Genomic DNA, 20,014 nt, shown 5'->3' on the forward strand with positions numbered 1-20,014 from the left:
AAGACCCTTAAAACTAGTTTAAATATGATGAGCACACTTAAACAGGGGTGAAAATCCAGTAAGGCATGAAAAATGAGAAAACATTTTTCTGAGATAAGGCTATCATAAGATCCTTAAAACAAGTTATGAAATATGAAAAAATAAAATAGGAATAAAAAATTTGTAAGAAAATATAAAACCCATTTATTCAACTCAGACATTTTTAAAGATACCAGACATACACATTATAACATTTAAATGACTCCACAACCATGCACAAATAACAAGTAGGTACGTTCTTGTTCTTCTTTTCACGTTAAAAGTTTCATTGAGTTTTCTTATTCCAAAGAAAATAAAAATACACACAAAAAAATCTAATTCACTTCTTACTACAGCTTACTGAACTACAGACATGGGCAACTTGGGTCCCAAATGTAAATGCACAAAATAACCCCAAAAACACATGGAATGGCAGAAAAATATTCAAGAAATTTTAATAAATAAAGAGAAAACAGCAAAAATAAATAAAATTACTGTAATACTAGATTACAAATATATATATATATATATACATAAAGTGACTAAACACAATGAAGATGACTACAATAAGTAACGTAAAAAATATTTACAAAAAAACACAAAAAAATACTAAAAAATGACACCAAAACCCCATAATACAACTAAATATACAGGATCACAGAAAAATATTTTTTTTAAAAAAGACAACATGGAATGGCAAACACATACACAAAATATGACAAAAGTGTGAAAAGAAAATTGCTTAAATACACAGAAAAAAGCAAAAATAAACAAAATGACACCAAAAATACATAAAATTACTCTAAAACCCACAAAATTACTACAATAAATAACTGAAAAAATAAACAAAACTACACTAAATAGGTTAAAAAAAAAGACCCCAAAATGATAACGAAAACACACAAAATTACTCCAAAAACACTCCGAAAACCACAACAAAACATCACATTTTCACACAAAATAAATGTACAAGGAGCTTCCAGCACATGGTGGATGTTTCCTCCATCCAGTGAAAGTTCTCCACTGTACAGAAAGCCCACCACAGCCTTCAGACCAGTGATGGAGATGCCGATTAACTCCACCTGCAGACAAACAGCAACAAGTCCAGATGAATTCCCAAAGCCTTTTTAAATCCATGATGATGAAAAACTAAATTTACACTGAGAATAAAAGGAGAACACACCAACATGTCCAGGTCAGAAAAAGTCAGAACATTACATCAGATTAGGGCTGCACGATTATGGCCAAAATAATTATCACAATTATTTATCATTTCAGGGAAAACGACTATTTTTAAAAAACAATATGTGAACAGTTTAGAGTCCAAAAAAAAGCTTTAAACAAGAATATTGATAAATACTAAAATGTACCCAAGAATTTGCCAAAATGAACTATTGCCTAACTATAATTATACTGTTAGAGTGCAACTCCTTCAAAAACAATCACAGCGTATAAAGAGAAAGTTAAGAACATTAAGCTTAAGCTACAGGTTTTTATCCAGAAACACTAGCGTGTCAACATTTTCTGGCTTGAGTGTCCGCTGGATTAAAGAATGAATTAATAATACTAATTAATTAGGTACTTATGTCAATCAACTCATGGGGGCGTGTCCACACGTTCAACACGAGCGCCCCACCTAAAAAAAAAAAAATCCCTAAAACTAGTTTTATATCCATCCGAGGTCGCATTTTAAACATAAAAATTGCAGACAAACAGGTGAATTTAATCGTGGAGACCAAAATCATAATCATGATTAAAATTTGATTAATTGTGCAGCCTTATGTCAGAAACTGTTATGTTTTTACCACACAGATTTTTTATTTAGGAACATGTCGTCCACCTGCATCTACGACTGAAAACTACTTTTGTTCAGACACAGAATCCTCCTCTCCTGACTACAGACTTCTGTAATAAAAGCGTCTCTTTCCTTCTTCTTTACCTCATTCTGCTGCTCCTCCCTCATGCCCACAGTGAACATGGCGTGGAAGTAAGGGCTAAACACATGTCATCATTTAACCGCTGGCTATCGAGGTGGTGTCCAGAAAACGAGGTGGGCTTCATTGATAATTGGAGATCCTTCTGGGGAAAACCGAACCTGATAGGAAGAGATGGAATCCACCCTACTTTGGAGGGAGCATCTCTACTATCAGAAAACATGGCACAGTCACTGTTATGACATCTCATGAATGAGACCATGTTACAGAGGTGGAGTCCTCCACGCCCCTCTGCGCTTGTCTTAGGACAGTTTCCCTCCCATTGCTATTATGATAGCTGTGTTCATCGCCATGACAACTGTTGTGATGGTGGTGAATATTATTTTATGGAGACGGTGTCTGTCCCCCGACCCATATTTCACAATGATTTTAACGTAAAATCAAATAAAAGAGCTATCAATTATAAAAATCTGAAAAAAATTAAAATCTCAAATCTAGAAACACCAAAACATAAAACCATTAGATGTGCTCTATTAAATATTAGATCACTGAGATCCAAATCTCTACTAGTAAATGACCTTATCTCAGAAAATAACTTTGATTTATTCTGTTTAACTGAAACATGGCTGTATCAAGATGAATATGTTAGTTTAAATGAAGCCACTCCTCCCAGTCATTTAAATACTCATATGCCACGAGACATAGGCCGTGGAGGTGGTGTAGCAGCTATTCATCATTCCTCTCTCCTAATCTATCCTAAACCAAAGGCCAACTACACTTCCTTTGAAAGCCTGGTTCTAAATTTATCTCATACTGAATCAAAAACCTACCAGCCAGTCTTATTTGCGATAATTTACCGTCCTCCAGGCCCTTATTCTGAATTTCTATCAGAATTCTCTGAGTTTATATCAAACTTAGTCCTCAGTTCTGATAAAATACTGATAGTAGGAGATTTTAATATCCATGTGGACAAAGATAGTGATAGCCTGAGCTCAGCCTTTATGTCCCTAATAGACTCAGTTGGCTTTTTTCAAACTATTAATGAAGCTACTCATCGTTTAAATCATACTCTTGATCTTGTTCTAACATATGGCCTTGATATTAATGAACTAAAAGTCTACCCTGAAAATCCTCTGCTATCATATCACTTTTTAATATCTTTTAACATTATCCTAGAGGATCTCGTACTGTGCAATAAAATAGTTACGAGTAGAAATCTGTCCAATAGTGCTGTGGCTAAATTTAAAGAGGCCATTCCTGCTGCCTTAAACTCAGTGCACCATCCAATAAATAACTATGATATTAATTATAACCCCTCTCAACTGGATCTGCTTGTCGATAGCTCTGCTAGTCTACTAAAATCCACCTTGGACTCAATTGCCCCATTGAGGGAAAAAACTATTAAAAGTCAGAGGAAAGCTCCGTGGTTTAGCTCTGAAACTCACACACTCAAACAAACAACCCGTAAATTAGAGAGAATGTGGCGCTCCAATAAAACAGAGGAGTCACGAATACTCTGGCAAGAAAGCCATAGTAAATACATGACAGCCTTACGACATAGTCGATCTACATACTACTCCTCACTAATTGAAGAAAATAAAAATAATCCGAGGTACCTTTTCAGCACTGTAGCCAGGCTAACACAAAGTCAGAGCTCTATTGAGCCCATGATTCCTCTAGCCCTCAGCTGTGAGGACTTTATGACATTTTTTAATGATAAAATTCACAAGATTAGAGATAAAATTAGCCACTCCCTGCCTTCACCTGGGCCTGCTGTACCATTAAATGTAAATAGGCCTAACCTAAACTGTTTCACACATATAGGACTTCAGGAACTTAACTCTATTATTTCATCCTCCAAACCATCGACCTGCCTTTCAGATCCGATCCCAACTAAGCTGTTTAAAGAAGTTGTTCCCCTAGTCTGCCCATCTTTGTTGGAGACAATAAATATATCCCTATCAATAGGCTACGTGCCACAGTCCTTTAAAGTAGCTGTAATCAAACCAAATCACTCAACGTTTTAAGGCCAAGCTTGATAACTGGATGGAATGAGGGTATTTCATTATCCTCCTTTCCTTTATTATACTTTATTACAGCCCGATGGATAAAAATGTCCAACAGGAACATATTTACTCCTGACTAATCTTTGAATCCAAGGTGAAAAAAAAAAAAAAAAAAGAGTTTTTCTCACTGACCTTTGATGATTCACTGACCCACTCGGGACGACTCCCCAAAATCTGTTTGTCCATTTTGTCCCGTCGGTTTGGTATCACCTAAACAACAAACAATGATAATGAAGATAGTGTCCTTATCACTTCTTTGCATATTTCATTCTTCAACAGATCCCCACAGACAGTGGTAACAAACTCTGTATTTTCCGAACAGCACCTAAGTCTGCTTTGATAATGATACCTCTTCTCTTAATGCAAATATCTGAAAAATTATATATTCACTGATTTACTGAATGGATGAAGGAAAAAAGTTGATTATTGGCAAGGAAAATACTAGAAGGCATATTTGTCGTGAACTACTACAATATTTTTATTTAATAAGAGAGTAACGCCTCCCATTTACTGTTCTTCAGACTGATGAAATACAAATATTTAATACAAAAAAAAAACAACAATTGTTACAAAAGTATTTTAATATAAATGCTGGTTGAACTGCAATGCTGATCTTTGTGGAACTATTTCCTAAAAAATTAACAAATCACTTTGAAGGTAGCGTCATTGTATTATCTCGTCAGTATGCTCCTAATCATAGGAAATGGTAAAAATGCATAATAAACACAGACAAAATGTATAGAATGACACTTCAAAAGCTTCAATTAAAGTGTCAGTATAGAAGCAGGTATATTAAGCTTTAACATTAAGAAAATGTACAGGATTTGGTCATTAACTTTTTAAACAATTAAACATGATTTACATGATTTTATTCATCAAACCATTCAATAATAATAATAATAATAAAAAGTATGATTCAAAACAAATAATTTAAATAATTTTCAATTTACAAAAATAAAACTTGGTGAAAACGGTTTGTTTTTACAGGTTTTGTCTGTATTTGTAGGAGGAAACGAATGTGTGATGCTTTCAGATAATTTTTTTTTTTTACTTGAGTTATTTATAATTAGGTTAAATTCATTCACCTGAAATTTTTGGTGTTGATTTCACAACTACTAGTTTATGTACGACAAACTTGGCATAGTCTTATAATATACTATCTTTTTTATTTTGTAAACTCAATGTAATCATGTGTTTTGAAATAACCTGAACAGATGGGATTTTATTTTTAACCCAAAGCTAATGATAGCGAATGAATCATCATATTGTTCATGATTTTGATATTTTAGAATTAGAGGAAATACGTTGTTTTCTGGTGTTCTGTTGCTCTTTAGAGACGTATTATTGTCCCATATGGTTTCTATTTGGTTTACCTGGGAATACAAAGTCAGTAAAACAGCTTTTAGCGGAATAAAAACACAAATTACATTTATGTCTAAAGAACAGCTGCTTACCTCTCAGTGAGCAGCATCTCCTGTTAGCACACAACACCAAGCCTCCGCATGTATCACCTCTGAATAACAATAAAGTATCATCTTTAATCTCCGACACTGTAGAATAATAACCCTATAAAATCACATATACACCATTCTGCTACGGTGACATTAAAAGCTATTATTCAGTCTGAAAAACCTTGTAAACAGCGTTAGCATGTCACGTCCCACCGGCCGGAATATTTAGAACAAATGCACCTCCGTTTCCGTTTTTTCAAAATAAAGTCCCTAGCATTGACAGGAAGCGCCACAGGCTGTCCAGAACGCTGTAAATGTATGTTTATGCAAAAAAACATGTAAAAAAAATGAACCTCACTCAAACATGATGGAAATAGTTTTTCTGGATTTTATTGTAAAATATATGAAATACCTTGTTTCTTTTATTCTGAAGTCCTCGCGGTTGTGCATTTGTTTTGTTTTTACAAAAACATAATCACATGCAAAAATTACACACTGTACTTATATTATACATTCCAGGAGGAAAACAAAGAATAGTATGCAACACAATGTATGATTATTTAAAAATAAAATAAAATAAATGACAACCGACATGGAGTAATGATTGAAATATTTCTAGGCTGCGTCCGAATATTCCCTCCTATCTCCTTTCCTATCCACTTTCCTAGGAGAGGAGTTAGGAAAAGGTGGTCACTTTAGTTTTGACGATCAGAGACTTCCACTAAGTGACGTAATAATCCTACGGCCACACTTCCTTTCCTCAAAAAATTCAAACGAACTTTTATCATGGCCACCACTTATACACTTCCGGGGATTAAAGAACAGTGATTGGTCGCAATCATCTTGGTTATTTACAAGTGACTCGCAACTCTCGCTAAATGGGCGACAATTAACTGTAAACTCTCGGCCAATAGGCGAGCAGTAACCGTTAACTCTCGACCAATGAGCGGTCAGCATGAGACAAATGTCAGTTGGGCTTTCATCTTCTCAATATATAAACAAACTCTTAGGAATAGATGTTAGTGTTCACAATCTGGAGACAGATCGCAAACACATCTCTATCACAGACACATTTAAAAACGTTTTTAACGCAGCTTCAGGATAGTTTGTCACATTATGGGCATTCTATCTTTCCTGGGTTTTAGCCGACTGGCTCGAAACTTGGGCGACTGCCGTCGTAAGTGGAAGAAGAAGAAGCAGAAAGTCCGCTCCAGGAAAGAGACCTTCACTAAGGCTGAGACAGAGAGAGGGGCCCTGGAAGTCCCACTAAAACACGCCCCCAACCAGGTGGTGGTGGAGGTGGAGATCCACCCCAGACCGAAGGGCGAGACGGAGTGTGAGGAGCTGTCAGCGAAGGAGAGCCTGGTGACCGAGACCCCCACCGTGACGGTTCCTGACAATGGAGGACCCGTGGAGGACGTTTCCACCATTGAGCCGATTCCTCGGACACACAGCGGGAGGGAAAGTGCTGGCGTGTGTGACTCTGAATCTGTAAAGTCTGACTTTAAGGTTCCCGTGGAGCCAGAGCTCAAAGCTCAGCCCAACGCTCCACAGAACGACGGCACCGCTCGTCTCCACCACTTTGTCTCCAACATGGTCATCAAGCCTGTGTCCTGCGTTCACTGTGGAAGGAAGATCACGTTTTTAAAGCGGTCCATGAAGTGCAGTGACTGTAAAGTGGTGTCCCACCCACAATGTAGGGAGCGCTGCCCCCTGCCCTGCACCCCCAACCCCATTGGCTGCCCGCTTAAGATCGGAGAGGGGTGTGTGTATGACGTACTGGCTGATTACGCCCCTGACTCCTCCCCCAGTATTCCTCCTCTGGTGATTAGCTGCGTTAATGAGATTGAGCAGCGAGGCCTGTGTGAGGCCGGACTCTACCGTCTTTCCGGTTCCTACGTCCAAGTGAAAGACCTGAAGGAGGAGTTCCTCCTCACTAACATGGTTCCCGTCCTCAGTGAGGTGAAAAACATCAACACCGTGACGGGGCTCCTCAAGGACTTCCTAAGGAACCTGAAGGAGCCGCTGCTCACGTTCCGCCTGACCCAGGCCTTCATGGACGCAGCAGAGGTTTCTGATGAGGAGAACAGCTTCTCTCTGCTGTACCAGAGCATCAGTGACCTGCCCAAAGCCAACAGAGACACGCTGGCCTTCCTGGTTCTGCATCTGCAGCGAGTGGCTGAAAGCCTAGAAACCAGGATGGACATTCACAACCTGGCCCTTGTTTTTGGTCCGACAATCGTGGGCCACGCCGTCCCCAACCCAGACCTCATTACCATCATGTGGGACACCAACCGTCAGATCAAGGTGATGGAGCGCCTGCTGACCATGCCCAGTAATTACTGGGACCAGTTTGTGACGGAGCAGCCGTGACAAAGTACCCCAGACTGTAGTCCGAAATATTTTAATTTTGTTGAAAGGCTTAATTCTTATATGTACATATATATATTGTTTATAACATATTATATTATAGTTGTTTTATTTTGAAAAACCCAGCTGTTTGTATCTCTATTGCTTTTCTTTCTATATTGGTTGTGCTTTTATTGTGATGGTTCATCAGCTCATGTGTTACTCAGTAGTTGAAGAACAGAACTTTTGACCATTTTCTTAAATGTTTGTGCTTTTATTAAATGTTTTAACGCCCACCACGTGGACAACTTTGAAATCCTTGTCTGTCTTTAATTTGTCATAGTTTGACGTGTTTGTACTTTGAGAAGTGTGTGTATTTATAAATATATATTGTTTAAATATGATGAGCACAATTACACTGCAGTGAAAATACAGTAAGGCATGAAAAACATCCACATTTTGAGGTAAGGCATACAAATTCAATTATTGATAATCATGAAACCCTTAATACGAGTTTAAATATGATGAGCACACTTAAACTGGGGTTAAAATGCAGTAAGGCATGAAAAATTAGAAAAATGTGACAAACTCCGAAATTTCAAAAGGCATAAAAATTGTTTGAATATTTTTTTTCTAAAATAAGGCTATCATAAGACCTTAAAATAAAATAATAAATATGATTAGTAGACTTAAACTGGGGTGAAAATCCAGTAAAGCATGATAAATGTGATAAATACATTTCAGAGGTAAGGCTATAGTAACAAAAGAAAATTCAAAAATGTTGGATTTTTTTATTCTGAGATAAGGCAATCATAAGTGTCAAGCTTATTTTCTACAATGCTTGTTGTCCAGCTTAAAAGGACATGGATGGAACACAAGTAAGACATGAGGTCAACTCAGCTTTTAAAAGTTTATTCAGTTTTGTTGCAGGTTTTGTAGCAGCTTGAAAACCTTAAAGAAAAGGGTGAAAAAGAAGAATGAGCTCTATTCAAAAATTTTTAAACAAATTAACCACCTGAACTTTTGCCATTTTAAACAATTTATTCATTATATTCATTAATTTTTTGCTATTCAGTGTTTTTTAAGCCAACCTACAATGTTTGACTATTTCTATTTGTAAAATTAAATCATGTGCTTTGGTGTATGAATTTCAACCGTTTTAATCAAAGTCTAAGTTTTTAACAATGTATTTTACCCATAAACTTATTTATTAATTTTAGTATTTACGTAAACTTATTTATCAGAAACTCTACACCAATATTTATTACTCTTAACATGTTAGTGATTTTATTCTTCATTCTTTTAACCTAAATTACACTATGAAATCACAATATATATATATATATCAATTGGATCAAATAGTAACTTAATGTATTTTGACTAAGATGTCTCAAGGCAAACAAATTGAAAAGGCCAAACACTTTGGCTGTAGAGTTCACTTAAATTTGGGCTAAAAGTCATAAAAACATGGAATCAGCCTGTGTACTTTAACATGACCTACATTCCAACTTAAATACTTGCTTTTAACTTAAAAATAAACCATAATAAATCTGAAGACACTCACCAACAACTACCACTGCATTGTCTGAGTGTCCAACACACAGGTGTGATGGATGTTCAACCAGAGCTTAGACCCAATACTTATGTTGGGGCTCCATCTAGTGTCTAATTGTTGAACTACACCTATACCTGACCTAAGGTGTACTGGACAGAACAGGTGAGAAGTGAGAGAAGGTTGAGTGTGTTGGCAGAGGTGTTTTCTTCTGGAGTATTGGAGCGTTTGGAGTGCCATTTGTTCTTTTCTTCACTTTTGGAAAACCAATAAGACCCTTAAAACTAGTTTAAATATGATGAGCACACTTAAACAGGGGTGAAAATCCAGTAAGGCATGAAAAATGAGAAAACATTTTTCTGAGATAAGGCTATCATAAGATCCTTAAAACAAGTTATGAAATATGAAAAAATAAAATAGGAATGAAAAATTTGTGAGAAAATATAAAACCCATTTATTCAACTCAGACGTTTTTAAAGATACCAGACATACACATTATAACATTTAAATGACTCCACAACCATGCACAAATAACAAGTAGGTACGTTCTTGTTCTTCTTTTCACGTTAAAAGTTTCATTGAGTTTTCTTATTCCAAAGAAAATAAAAATACACACAAAAAAATCTAATTCACTTCTTACTACAGCTTACTGAACTACAGACATGGGCAACTTGGGTCCCAAATGTAAATGCACAAAATAACCCCAAAAACACATGGAATGGCAGAAAAATATTCAAGAAATTTTGATAAATAAAGAGAAAACAGCAAAAATAAATAAAATTACTGTAATACTAGATTACAAATGTATATATATATATATATATATATATATATATATATATATATATACACATAAAATGACTAAACACAGATGACTACAATAAATAATGTAAAAAATATTTACAAAAAAACACAGAAAAATACTAAAAAAATGACACCAAAACCCCACAATACAACTAAATATACAGGATCACAGAAAAATATTTTTTTAAAAAAAGACAACATGGAATGGCAAACACATACACAAAATATGACAAAAGTGTGAAAAGAAATTTGCTTAAATACACAGAAAACAGCAAAAATAAACAAAACTACACTAAATAGGTAAAAAAAAAAAAAAAAGACCCCAAAATGACAACAAAAACACACAAAATGACTCCTAAAACACAAAACAACAAAATTCAGAATGATAAAAATATACAAAATGATAACGAAAACACACAAAATTACTCCAAAAACACTCCGAAAACCACAACAAAACATCACATTTTTACACAAAATAAATGTACAAGGAGCTTCCAGCACATGGTGGATGTTTCCTCCATCCAGTGAAAGTTCTCCACTGTACAGAAAGCCCACCACAGCCTTCAGACCAGTGATGGAGACACCGATTAACTCCACCTGCAGACAAACAGCAACAAGTCCAGATGAATTCCCAAAGCCTTTTTAAATCCATGATGATGAAAAACTAAATTTACACTGAGAATAAAAGGAGAACACACCAACATGTCCAGGTCAGAAAAAGTCAGAACATTACGTCAGATTAGGGCTGCACGATTATGGCCAAAATAATTATCACAATTATTTATCATTTCAGGGAAAACGACTATTTTTAACAAACAATATGTGAACAGTTTAGAGTCCAAAAAAAAGCTTTAAACAAGAATATTGATAAATACTAAAATGTATCCAAGAATTTGCCAAAATGAACTATTGCCTAACTATAATTATACTGTTAGAGTGCAACTCCTTCAAAAACAATCACAGCGTATAAAGAGAAAGTTAAGAACATTAAGCTTAAGCTACAGGTTTTTAGCCAGAAACACTAGTGTGTCAACATTTTCTGGCTTGAGTGTCCGCTGGATTAAAGAATGAATTAATAATACTAATTAATTAGGTACTTATGTCAATCAACTCATGGGGGCGTGTCCAGACGTTCAACACGAGCGCCCCACCTAAAAAAAAAAAAAAATCCCTAAAACTAGTTTTATATCCATCCGAGGTCGCATTTTAACCATAAAACATGCAGACAAACAGGTGAATTTAATCGTGGAGACCAAAATCATAATCATGATTAAAATTTGATTAATTGTGCAGCCTTATGTCAGAAACTGTTATGTTTTTACCACACAGATTTTTTATTTATGAACATGTCGTCCACCTGCATCTACGACTGAAAACTACTTTTGTTCAGACACAGAATCCTCCTCTCCTGACTACAGACTTCTGTAATAAAAGCGTCTCTTTCCTTCTTCTTTACCTCATTCTGCTGCTCCTCCCTCATGCCCACAGTGAACATGGCGTGGAAGTAAGGGCTAAACACACGTCATCATTTAACCGCTGGCTATCGAGGTGGTGTCCAGAAAACGAGGTGGGCTTCATTGATAATTGGAGATCCTTCTGGGGAAAACCGAACCTGATAGGAAGAGATGGAATCCACCCTACTTTGGAGGGAGCATCTCTACTATCAGAAAACATGGCACAGTCACTGTTATGACATCTCATGAATGAGACCATGTTACAGAGGGGGAGTCCTCCACGCCCCTCTGCGCTTGCCTTAGGACAGTTTCCCTCCCATTGCTATTATGATAGCTGTGTTCATCGCCATGACAACTGTTGTGATGGTGATGAATATTATTTTATGGAGACGGTGTCTGTCCCCCGACCCAAATTTCACAATGATTTTAACATAAAATCAAATAAAAGAGCTATCAATTATAAAAATCTGAAAAAAATTAAAATCTCAAATCTAGAAACACCAAAACATAAAAGCATTAGATGTGCTCTATTAAATATTAGACCACTGAGATCCAAATCTCTACTAGAAAATGACCTTATCTCACAAAATAACTTTGATTTATTCTGTTTAACTGAAACATGGCTGTATCAAGATGAATATGTTAGTTTAAATGAAGCCACTCCTCCCAGTCATTTAAATACTCATATGCCACGAGACATAGGCCGTGGAGGTGGTGTAGCAGCTATTTATCATTCCTCTCTCCTAATCTATCCTAAACCAAAGGCCAGTTACACTTCCTTTGAAAGCCTGGTTCTCAATTTATCTCATACTGAATCAAAAACCTACCAGCCAGTCTTATTTGTGATAATTTACCGTCCTCCAGGCCCTTATTCTGAATTTCTATCAGAATTCTCTGAGTTTATATCAAACTTAGTCCTCAGTTCTGATAAAATACTGATAGTAGGAGATTTTAATATCCATGTTCGCCGTATTGCAAATTTCAATCTTACCATGACTTCAGTTCTGTTAGATGTAGAAACATGATCTTTGTGGCAAAAATGTGGGGTTTTTGGGGACAAGGATTGTCATGAAATAACACATTACACATGGAAAAGGGTGAAATTGTGATTTCTTTGCAGCCATGACTGTGTATGACAAAGATGCCTTTTTAAAGAGTGAACGATTTGATTTAAATCCCCATCAAAACATAAATTAATATATCTATTTTCATTTATTTCTCAGGAAGATTATATCCATTGTGATTCTGGTTTATTTTGGAGCACGTGCCAACATGTACATTGATTAAACTGAAACATTGTAGATATCTGATCAATATTTAAATGGAACTGCAATGAATAAAGCTTTTATTTTGTAGGAAAACCCTTTAAATAGAATAAGACTCATAGCCCCGAAGCATTATGTTCATCCAATAACTTCACAGTAAGCTAATTGAATAATCCCATTTTATTTTTTTAAAGTATTTTCAAAGACTCATCAGTGATAACTGGTTCTTACCAAAAACAAAGTTATCTGGTCTGAAGATTTGTCCGAACGGTCCAGAGCGCACTGAGTCCATGGTACCTGGTTCCAGGTCCACTAGAACAGCCCTGGGGACATATTTACCTCCTCCACACAAACACACAAAATATAATCAATACAGTTGACCTGTGAACAAAAACATCAGAATAAACCACAGTAAAAAAAACAGCCAACCTTTACCCATTGTATTTTCATTTTAATTCAAGCTAACATAAGCTAAGCTAATATAAAATATGCTATGCTATGCTATGCTATGCTATGCTAAATTAAGAGAAACTTAGATAGCATATGCTATGCTATGCTATGCTATGCTATGCTATGCTATGCTATGCTATGCTATGCTATGCTATGCTATGCTATGCTAAAATAAACTAAGATAAGATAAGCTATAGTATGCTTAGCTAAAATAAGCAAAGTCCTCCAATGGGGAGGTTTCGTTACTTTAAGGTTCAACTTTTGAAAGTGTTAATTTGTTGTACTTGATTCACAGATTAGATGTAATTTGGTTCACACGAGATCCTCCAACAGATAAACACTCCCTCAAAAAAAAAAAAAAAAACAATATTCATGTAACAAAAACATGAGCACCTTTAATTATTCTGAGATTTAATCACATTTTATATATTATCTGTGGGGCGTTCCCACACCATACGCAACAGTTTGGTGTTTCTGATTCCTCTGCTGTCTTAGCTATGAATTAGGAATATATAAATGACGTTTTACTTGAAAACTGATTTTAACCTGATGTTTCTGTAATAAAATCAGATTAAATAAAACATTTGTAATGGAGTCATCATTGCACACTTTTATTTTCTGTTTAAATATTTGATGTTAACTTCTTGTAATGGGTGATGCTAAATGTTAGGTGTCGTATTGTAACATGATCAATAAATGAGAGAAATGTTGCCAACATTTAATTCATTGGATTCAAAAATCGCTTTTTTCATGTAGTGAACAAAAGGAAAACATGCATCTATTGCACATTTGAATAATTTAGTTTACACACATTACTTTGACTTCCATTAAAATGCAAGTGTGTAGTTTATATACATGTATATATTTATCATAACTGCATATTTTTTCTACAATCTGTTCACCACTGTTGCTGCAGTGAGCCAGATTCTCCACAGGAGGGCAGTCTTCTTTAGGTTATGTCCACTTTTTGTCCTGCCTGGGAAGAGACTGTTTACTATTTAATTTAATGTATTTTTTTAAGTTCAATTTTAACTGAATTTCTGCCTTTTGCTTCTATTTCACAATAAAAACACAGAAAATATATAATTATGACATAGGGCCACGTGTGGACCTCTGTTTAATTTCATGCAGCCCCCAAAGTGAACACACAGAATTACAGAAAAATAACTAAAGGTATGGTAAAAACACACAAAAGTACAAAAAAGCACACAAACTACGAAAATTACAGAAAAATATTCAAAACAACAACAAAAATACACAAAACTACTCCAAAAACACACAAGATGATTAGAAAATACAGAAAAATATACGAAACGACAACAAAAACACACAAATTTACTCCAAAAATACACAAATTTACTCCAAAAATACACAAATTTACTCCAAAAATACATAAAATGATTCGAAAATACAGAAATATGTACAAAATGACAAATACACAAAATATTTAGAAAGAGAACAAAAAATAACACAAATTTACTCCAAAACCACACAAATAAATTCTAAAATACAGAAAAATATTTTTTTAAAAAAAACAAAAATACACAAAATGACTTTGAAAACACAAGAGACAACGACAAAAAATACAGAAAAAAATATTCAAAACAACAACAAAGACAATTGTAAAATATACAAAATGACCAAAATACACAAAATTACTTTGAAAATATGAGAGACGATGACAAAAAATAAAGAAAAGAATATTTAAAACTACAACAAAAATACAACAAATTACTCCAAAAACACATTTAAAATACAGAAAAATATACAAAACGTCAACAAAAATACACAAATTTACTCCAAAAATATATAAAATGGTTCAAAAATACAGAAATATATACAAAAGGACAAATACACAAAATACAAAACACAGAAAAATATTCAGAACAAGAACAAAAATACAGAGATTCTAAAATACAAAAAAATATTAAAAAAATAACAAAAATACACAAAATTACTTTGAAAACACACAAGACGACTTAAAAAAAAATACAGATTTTTTTTTAAAATTGACAAAAATACAGAAAAATAGTATTGGAGAAGAGATTGGGACGGCATAAATAAATACCTTTCAAAATAAAAGGCACAGGATTTATTTTATTTTTTTTTTGACTATGATCCTCTTTAACTCAGTTTGTAACTCATAATTAGAAACACTGATGTGGTGTATGTTGTGTATCTAAAGAACCAGTGTGAGGTGGATAAAGTTACCAGAGGCTTCATTGTAATAAACACTGATCCTGTCCAGCTGAAGGTCGCTGTCTCCATGATACGTTCCTGTTGGGTCGATGCCGTGCTCGTCACTGATCACCTCCCAGAACTGAAAAAATAAAGTTCAGTTACGTCAGTGTACAGAGATGTTAGAAAAAGGGAATAAACGTGTATATTTATTTACCCTCAACCCTTCTTCCTTACTAAAGCAAAGTTTCCATTTTTTAAGCTTCCTTATGAAGATTTATTTATTCACAGAAGCAGAAATTATATTGAATTAATTTGTAGTAAAATAAGAAACAATAAAAATAAATAAATTAAAAAACAGAAGGCAACGCACAGAACACCCAAAAGACAACCGAAAAATAGTGTAATGAAGGAGATAAAATATGACAATACAATAATAGAGGCTATATATAAACATAGATATAAATAGAAAATATAAATAGTTATATAAAAAGGATAAATAATATAGATATATTCTTATACTATAAGGAGAGACGCCTTAGACTGTTTAGTTGTACAGTCCGACAGCAGTAGGGATGAAAATAATGTGAAAATAATAAATAAATAGCATCATATTAACGTGATCATGTGACAGTCAAACACCCAAGCCTGTACATTGTTAAAAAAAAAGGAAAACTGTAATTTTTAAAAATTTATTTTAATCAATTTAATTCTTTACCTGTCCCACGCCCTCATACCCTCACGCCACAGAGAAACACTTGTCATACGAAATCTTTAAATTGTGACATTTGAAACACATGAACCACCAAATGATGACGTTTCTCATCAGAAAATCTCCTCACAAAGATGGACCTGTGTGCGGATTACGCGTGTGTGTGTGTGTGTGTGTGTGTGTGGCGGTCACAAGGATCACATTAACACGTGTACAACAGTCATCATGTGGATCACACGCTCATGGCTGCAGGTAGTTATCAGTTACTTCAGGGATTCTCAACCTTGGGGTCAGGACCACACTTGGGGTCGCGAAACACTGGGAGGGGGTCGCTAGATGCTTTAAAAAAACTAAGAATTTTTTTAACAATTTGAGCCCATTTTTGCTTATTTTTTTACCTTTTTCTGCAACAACACCAAACTTGCCAGAGTTTAATTTATTTTCATCACTTTTTCTTGCTATATTTTTTGCTCCTTTTTGCATTTTTGCTACATTACTCCCATTTCTGACACTTCTCCGTCACATTTCAAAACCTTTTCTGCACATTTTTTCCACTTTTAAGACATTTTCGACACTTATAAACCCTTTCATCACATATGTTGACCCATTATTGTCACTTTTAACCTCTTTTCACCATATTTCATGCTTATTTTTGCCAATTTAACCACAATTCCAATTTTTCACTGAAACTAATTGTTTCAATATTGACCATTTTTCCACTTTTTCTGTCCATTTTTGGCCACTCTCATTTGCAGCTTTTAACTAATTTCTGTAGTTTTTAAAATCCCATTTCACCATCTTTTCCACCACTTTTTTCACTTTTAACCCATTTTATTTCTGATTAAAACAAGGATTTACATCTTTAACATGACTTTATATAATAATAATAAACATTGTGGATAGCAGTGGATATTATTCAGATAAATAAATATTGTTATCACAGATTCATAGAACAATAAACCATCATTATGCTCATCATATTCATGGTGGAGCAGTGCAGGATGTTCTGACAGACCTACATGTTGGCTGGTGACGTGCTGACGTGGTGACGTATCGATCATTTCCTGTTTACGCTCTACCGCTGCTTGCAGCGCTCTACTACTGTGTTCTGCTAACGCTAATCAAACTTGTTGTCATTGATATTTTAGCCTTGAAAACACTTGTTTTAATTTTTTACCGTACAGTTAAACGTACGAAGGTTAAGTAAAGAGCAATCTCGCCTCTTATAGGCAGTGTAATCTCCTTTAAACGTCCTTTTGTCCTTAGCTTAGCTTAGCTTAAATTTAGCACCTATGGCTTCTCTCTCCTGCCCGGTGTGTCAGATGTTTAGTTACTCCTCGTCCTCCTTTAGGGACAATGGTAGTTGCATAAAGTGCAGCGTACTGTTAATATGGAGGCGAGGATCAACAATCTGGAGAAGCGGTTCCGCACCCCTGATACCAAAATCGAAGCTAACAAGCAGGACCTAGCCGGTGCCGTGGGATCCTCAGTGTGGAGTCTACAGAGTCTCAACAACTCTGTCTCCACCCTTTCCTCTGCACACACCCAACACAGCATAACGTGGATGGCTGTTCATCATAGGAATGGGATCCACACAAGGTTCCTGCTGCTTAACAGAAGGTTTTCCTTGCCGCAATGATGAATTCATGTTGGGTGTGGGATACATATGTATGTGTATATACGTATATATGCATATGTGTGTATCCATAAAATGAAGAGTCCGTCCTTAAGACTGCTCTACTGTAAAGTGTCTTGAGATACCATTGGTTATGATTTGGCGCTATACAAATAAAGATTGATTGATTGATTGATTGAAGTGTCTGATGCGTCACTCAACGTTTTAAGGCCAAGCTTGATAACTGGATGGAATGAGGGTATTTCATTATCCTCCTTTCCTTTATTATACTTTATTACAGCCCGATGGATAAAAATGTCCAACAGGAACATATTTACTCCTGACTAATCTTTGAATCCAAGATGAAAAAAAAAAAAAAAAAAAGAGTTTTTCTCACTGACCTTTGATGATTCACTGACCCACTCGGGACGACTCCCCAAAATCTGTTTGTCCATTTTGTCCCGTCGGTTTGGTATCACCTAAACAACAAACAATGATAATGAAGATAGTGTCCTTATCACTTCTTTGCATATTTCATTCTTCAACAGATCCCCACAGACAGTGGTAACAAACTCTGTATTTTCCGAACAGCACCTAAGTCTGCTTTGATAATGATACCTCTTCTCTTAATGCAAATATCTGAAAAATTATATATTCACTGATTTACTGAATGGATGAAGGAAAAAAGTTGATTATTGGCAAGGAAAATACTAGAAGGCATATTTGTCGTGAACTACTACAATATTTTTATTTAATAAGAGAGTAACGCCTCCCATTTACTGTTCTTCAGACTGATGAAAGACAAATATTTAATACAAAAAAAAACAACAATTGTTACAAAAGTATTTTAATATAAATGCTGGTTGAACTGCAATGCTGATCTTTGTGGAACTATTTCCTAAAAAATTAACAAATCACTTTGAAGGTAGCATCATTGTATTATCTCGTCAGTATGCTCCTAATCATAGGAAATGGTAAAAATGCATAATAAACACAGACAAAATGTATAGAATGACACTTCAAAAGCTTCAATTAAAGTGTCAGTATAGAAGCAGGTATATTAAGCTTTAACATTAAGAAAATGTACAGGATTTGGTCATTAACTTTTTAAACAATTAAACATGATTTACATGATTTTATTCATCAAACCATTCAATAATAATAATAATAATAAAAAGTATGATTCAAAACAAATATTGAAAATAATTTTCAATTTAAAAAAATAAAACTTGGTGAAAACGGTTTGTTTTTACAGGTTTTGTCTGTATTTGTAGGAGGAAACGAATGTGTGATGCTTTCAGAATATTTTTTTTTTTTTTTTTTACTTGAGTTATTTATAATTAGGTTAAATTCATTCACCTGAAATTTTTGGTGTTGATTTCACAACTACTAGTTTATGTACGACAAACTTGGCATAATCTTATAATATACTATCTTTTTTATTTCGTAAACTCAATGTAATCATGTGTTTTGAAATAACCTGAACAGATGGGATTTTATTTTTAACCCAAAGCTAATGATAGCGAATGAATCATCATATTGTTCATGATTTTGATATTTTAGAATTAGAGGAAATACGTTGTTTTCTGGTGTTCTGTTGCTCTTTAGAGACATATTATTGTCCCATATGGTTTCTATTTGGTTTACCTGGGAATACAAAGTCAGTAAAACAGCTTTTAGCGGAATAAAAACACAAATTACATTTATGTCTCAAGAACAGCTGCTTACCTCTCAGTGAGCAGCATCTCCTGTTAGCACACAACACCAAGCCTCCGCATGTATCACCTCTGAATAACAATAAAGTATCATCTTTAATCTCCGACACTGTAGAATAATAACCCTATAAAATCTCATATACACCATTCTGCTACGGTGACATTACAAAGCTATTATTCAGTCTGAAAAACCTTGTAAACAGCGTTAGCATGTCACGTCCCACCGGCCGGAATATTTAGAACAAATGCACCTCCGTTTCCATTTTTCAAAATAAAGTCCCTAGCATTGACAGGAAGCGCCACAGGCTGTCCAGAACGCTGTAAATGTATGTTTATGCAAAAAAACATGTAAAAAAAATGAACCTCACTCAAACATGATGGATATAGTTTTTCTGGATTTTATTGTAAAATATATGAAATACCTTGATTCTTTTATTCTGAAGTCCTCGCG

At 34.8% G+C, this 20,014-nt stretch overlaps 1 protein-coding gene and 1 pseudogene across 4 annotated transcripts; one reads left to right on the top strand and one right to left on the bottom strand.

Moving 5' to 3' along the window:
* Nucleotides 1-866: 866 nt before the first annotated feature.
* Nucleotides 867-19,840, bottom strand: LOC114471947 (tubulin beta-4B chain-like). 4 transcript variants are annotated; one of them, XM_028460948.1, is made up of 6 exons: nucleotides 19,577-19,725; nucleotides 18,250-18,327; nucleotides 15,555-15,663; nucleotides 13,125-13,235; nucleotides 10,639-10,771; nucleotides 867-968 (listed from the first exon to the last, which is right to left on the bottom strand). In XM_028460948.1, the coding sequence occupies exons 2-5, from the start codon at nucleotides 18,301-18,303 to the stop codon at nucleotides 10,641-10,643; spliced, it is 405 nt and encodes a 134-aa protein (XP_028316749.1). In that variant the 5' UTR covers nucleotides 18,304-18,327; nucleotides 19,577-19,725; the 3' UTR covers nucleotides 867-968; nucleotides 10,639-10,640. The 4 variants fall into 4 exon arrangements, 2 of the variants coding, with proteins under 2 accessions (XP_028316749.1, XP_028316748.1); XR_003675046.1 differs by lacking the exon at nucleotides 10,639-10,771 and adding an exon at nucleotides 19,756-19,840 and having other exon boundaries at nucleotides 876-1,100; nucleotides 19,577-19,635; XM_028460947.1 differs by lacking the exon at nucleotides 10,639-10,771 and having other exon boundaries at nucleotides 876-1,100.
* LOC114471943 (rac GTPase-activating protein 1 pseudogene) lies at nucleotides 6,505-7,962 on the top strand (annotated as a pseudogene).
* Nucleotides 19,841-20,014: the final 174 nt, after the last annotated feature.

This window comes from Gouania willdenowi, chromosome 11 (assembly GCF_900634775.1).
Source record: "Gouania willdenowi chromosome 11, fGouWil2.1, whole genome shotgun sequence".
NCBI lineage: Eukaryota > Metazoa > Chordata > Actinopteri > Blenniiformes > Gobiesocidae > Gouania > Gouania willdenowi.

What these genes read in the sequence shown, in the direction of transcription:
- LOC114471947 (XM_028460948.1), bottom strand. Translation starts at nt 18,303, where the DNA reads ATGGACAAACAGATTTTGGGGAGTCGTCCCGAGTGGGTCAGTGAATCA. An exon ending in GGGTCAGTGAATCATCAAAG is followed by an intron (nt 15,664 to 18,249) that starts GTCAGTGAGAAA and finishes TTATTTTTTCAG; the next exon opens with TTCTGGGAGGTGATCAGTGA. An exon ending in ACCAGATAACTTTGTTTTTG is followed by an intron (nt 10,772 to 13,124) that starts GTAAGAACCAGT and finishes GTTTGTCTGCAG; the next exon opens with GTGGAGTTAATCGGTGTCTC.